The sequence below is a fragment of the Pundamilia nyererei genome, unplaced genomic scaffold (assembly GCF_000239375.1).
Source record: "Pundamilia nyererei isolate P.nyererei 1_Seehausen unplaced genomic scaffold, PunNye1.0 scaffold00087, whole genome shotgun sequence".
Lineage (NCBI taxonomy): Eukaryota > Metazoa > Chordata > Actinopteri > Cichliformes > Cichlidae > Pundamilia > Pundamilia nyererei.
This window is the reverse complement of record NW_005187488.1, coordinates 2,048,208-2,050,175: the sequence shown is the minus strand read 5'-3', so window position 1 is coordinate 2,050,175 and position 1,968 is coordinate 2,048,208. Positions and strand designations below refer to the sequence as shown.

Genomic DNA, 1,968 nt, shown 5'->3' with positions numbered 1-1,968 from the left:
TTTATCATTACGGTTTGAGACACACCTCTTCATTCAAAAGCAGAAATGTATCTGATGAAGCAACGCGGTCAATGACAGGACACAGCGAGGAACTAAAGCACTGCATCATTATGCAAATGTGATGGACTTTTTTTTTTTTAATTAATCGTTTGTGGTAATCCACCTGGTGACTGACTCCCTGCTGACAGTGATCAGAAATGAGGGTCACATAAAGAACAGCAACCTTTGAGCTCATTTTACCTGAAGCCACTTCAGCAAAAAAAACCCGTTTGCTTCCACCTGGGTGCTGTAGGGGAAGGATGACTTGCCGACTATAGCGCACTTGAGCAAAAATAACAATAGTGGCAGTGTGAAATTATGCATTCAAGTGTTTTTTTTATCCTTTCATTTGCCTTGTTACTCTGGCTCCTCTCCTGTAAAAGAACAGGTCGAGCAGCGCAGCGCGTAACATAAATACCCCATCTCCAGTTGTTATCACACAATTGGAGCCAGAGAAAACAGAAAATTATGCATTAATACAAGCCGAGTTGTGTTTCTGAGTGACAGCTGAAAAGAACACCTATATTTGGAATCTGACATTTTGCATAATTACGTTCCTACTGAACCTCAACAAAAACAGACGTGCCCTGACAAAGGTATAACTTGCTTGTGAGTAGACAGGCAGCGTTCCCCAGTGAGCGCAACATCCTAGAATAAATGTATAAATTGGATCTCCGTCTTTGACCTCATCATTTACCCGTGCCTTACCTGTTAAAGTGTTCCCGGTATTCCTTTGCCACCCTCTGCATCAAGGTCTTTAATCTAAAAGCAAATTAGAAGACAGAGAAATACCACACGAGTTGGAGTCTAACCTTTTTTTTAGCTGTTGGCTGCAATTTGTGGGCAGATGCAAACAATAATGGTCTTATCTGTATTTGAAAGCCATGCACTTAAGCTCAATTATTGTGGTGAGAGTGGGAGTAATTTATAAGAGTCATGCTTTTTAATTTCAGTGTTCTTTTGTACCTGCCACTCTCCTCTGTGGGGTCCTTCTCATCGATGATTGCAATTGCCACCAGTTTGCCTGAGGTGGAAGACAAGGATTACAAATCACAGTCAGACACACAAAAAGGACGGTGAAAAGACAATGGTGGGAGGGTAAGAGGTTCCGGAGGAGATCTATCACCTCTCAATAGGGGAAGAAGAAAGGAAGGGACACGGCGAGCACTTTGCTCATTCATCACTCAAACATTAAGCTAGCTTAGGCTTTCTGCTCGGCAGAATAGGAAACAAGTGGTCACTTTGTGGTGGGAGAGCTATTTCAGTGCCATTCAAAACCCAAACCCACAACAAATAGATCTGCTTAAAAAGCACAACAAAAAACTGTTACACAACTTTAAAGGTTTGTTACTCGGCCTGATATGCTTTGATGCTACACGTCCCTTGCTGCTTGGGTGAGAGTGCCAGCCTGCCCCCTGGTGGTCACTCACGTTGATTAGATGCCAAGAATGAGGTTATATGAAGAAAGTGGCCAGCTTTGCATCAGGAGAAGGAATAATATTTAACATGTATATTCAGTGAAATTATAGTGTATATCTAAATAACTTTGATTGCGGATTTTCTGTAACTGCTGGTGGAAACAGAAAATCAGAGAGGAAAAAATGTTAATTTATGGTTCAGTTGGTGTTTTTATTCTTCATGGGAATACAACCTGTGGAAATGTGTATAATTAACTCTGTGCTGTGTTTGAGCATGAGCACAGCAGCATCATTCATCTGTGTATTTCCAGGAAGATTAGATGGATTCTGCACAACTCAAGTTGGAAAAAGGACAAATTAAGTTTTACAATAAAATTGCACTACCATGCAAGTATTATTTAGACATTTATGGAGTATTTTTAACAATGTAGCCAATTTAATAATAATTTACTATGGCAAATAAAGCCACTCAAGTGCAGCAGTGTTCAAAACCTCTTTGTTTTTCAATCCT

General features: G+C 40.3%; 1 protein-coding gene across 1 annotated transcript in view; it reads right to left on the bottom strand.

Moving 5' to 3' along the window:
- tmx3b (thioredoxin related transmembrane protein 3b) overlaps positions 1 to 1,968 on the bottom strand; it is a 33,966-nt gene that overhangs the window by 15,289 nt on the left and 16,709 nt on the right. The window contains exons 11-12 of the mRNA XM_005738906.1: positions 1,006 to 1,063; positions 748 to 801 (exon numbers count right to left, since the gene is read on the bottom strand). Of these exons, the coding sequence (XP_005738963.1) occupies positions 748 to 801; positions 1,006 to 1,063 (112 nt within the window). The remainder of the gene's footprint in view (positions 1 to 747; positions 802 to 1,005; positions 1,064 to 1,968) is intronic.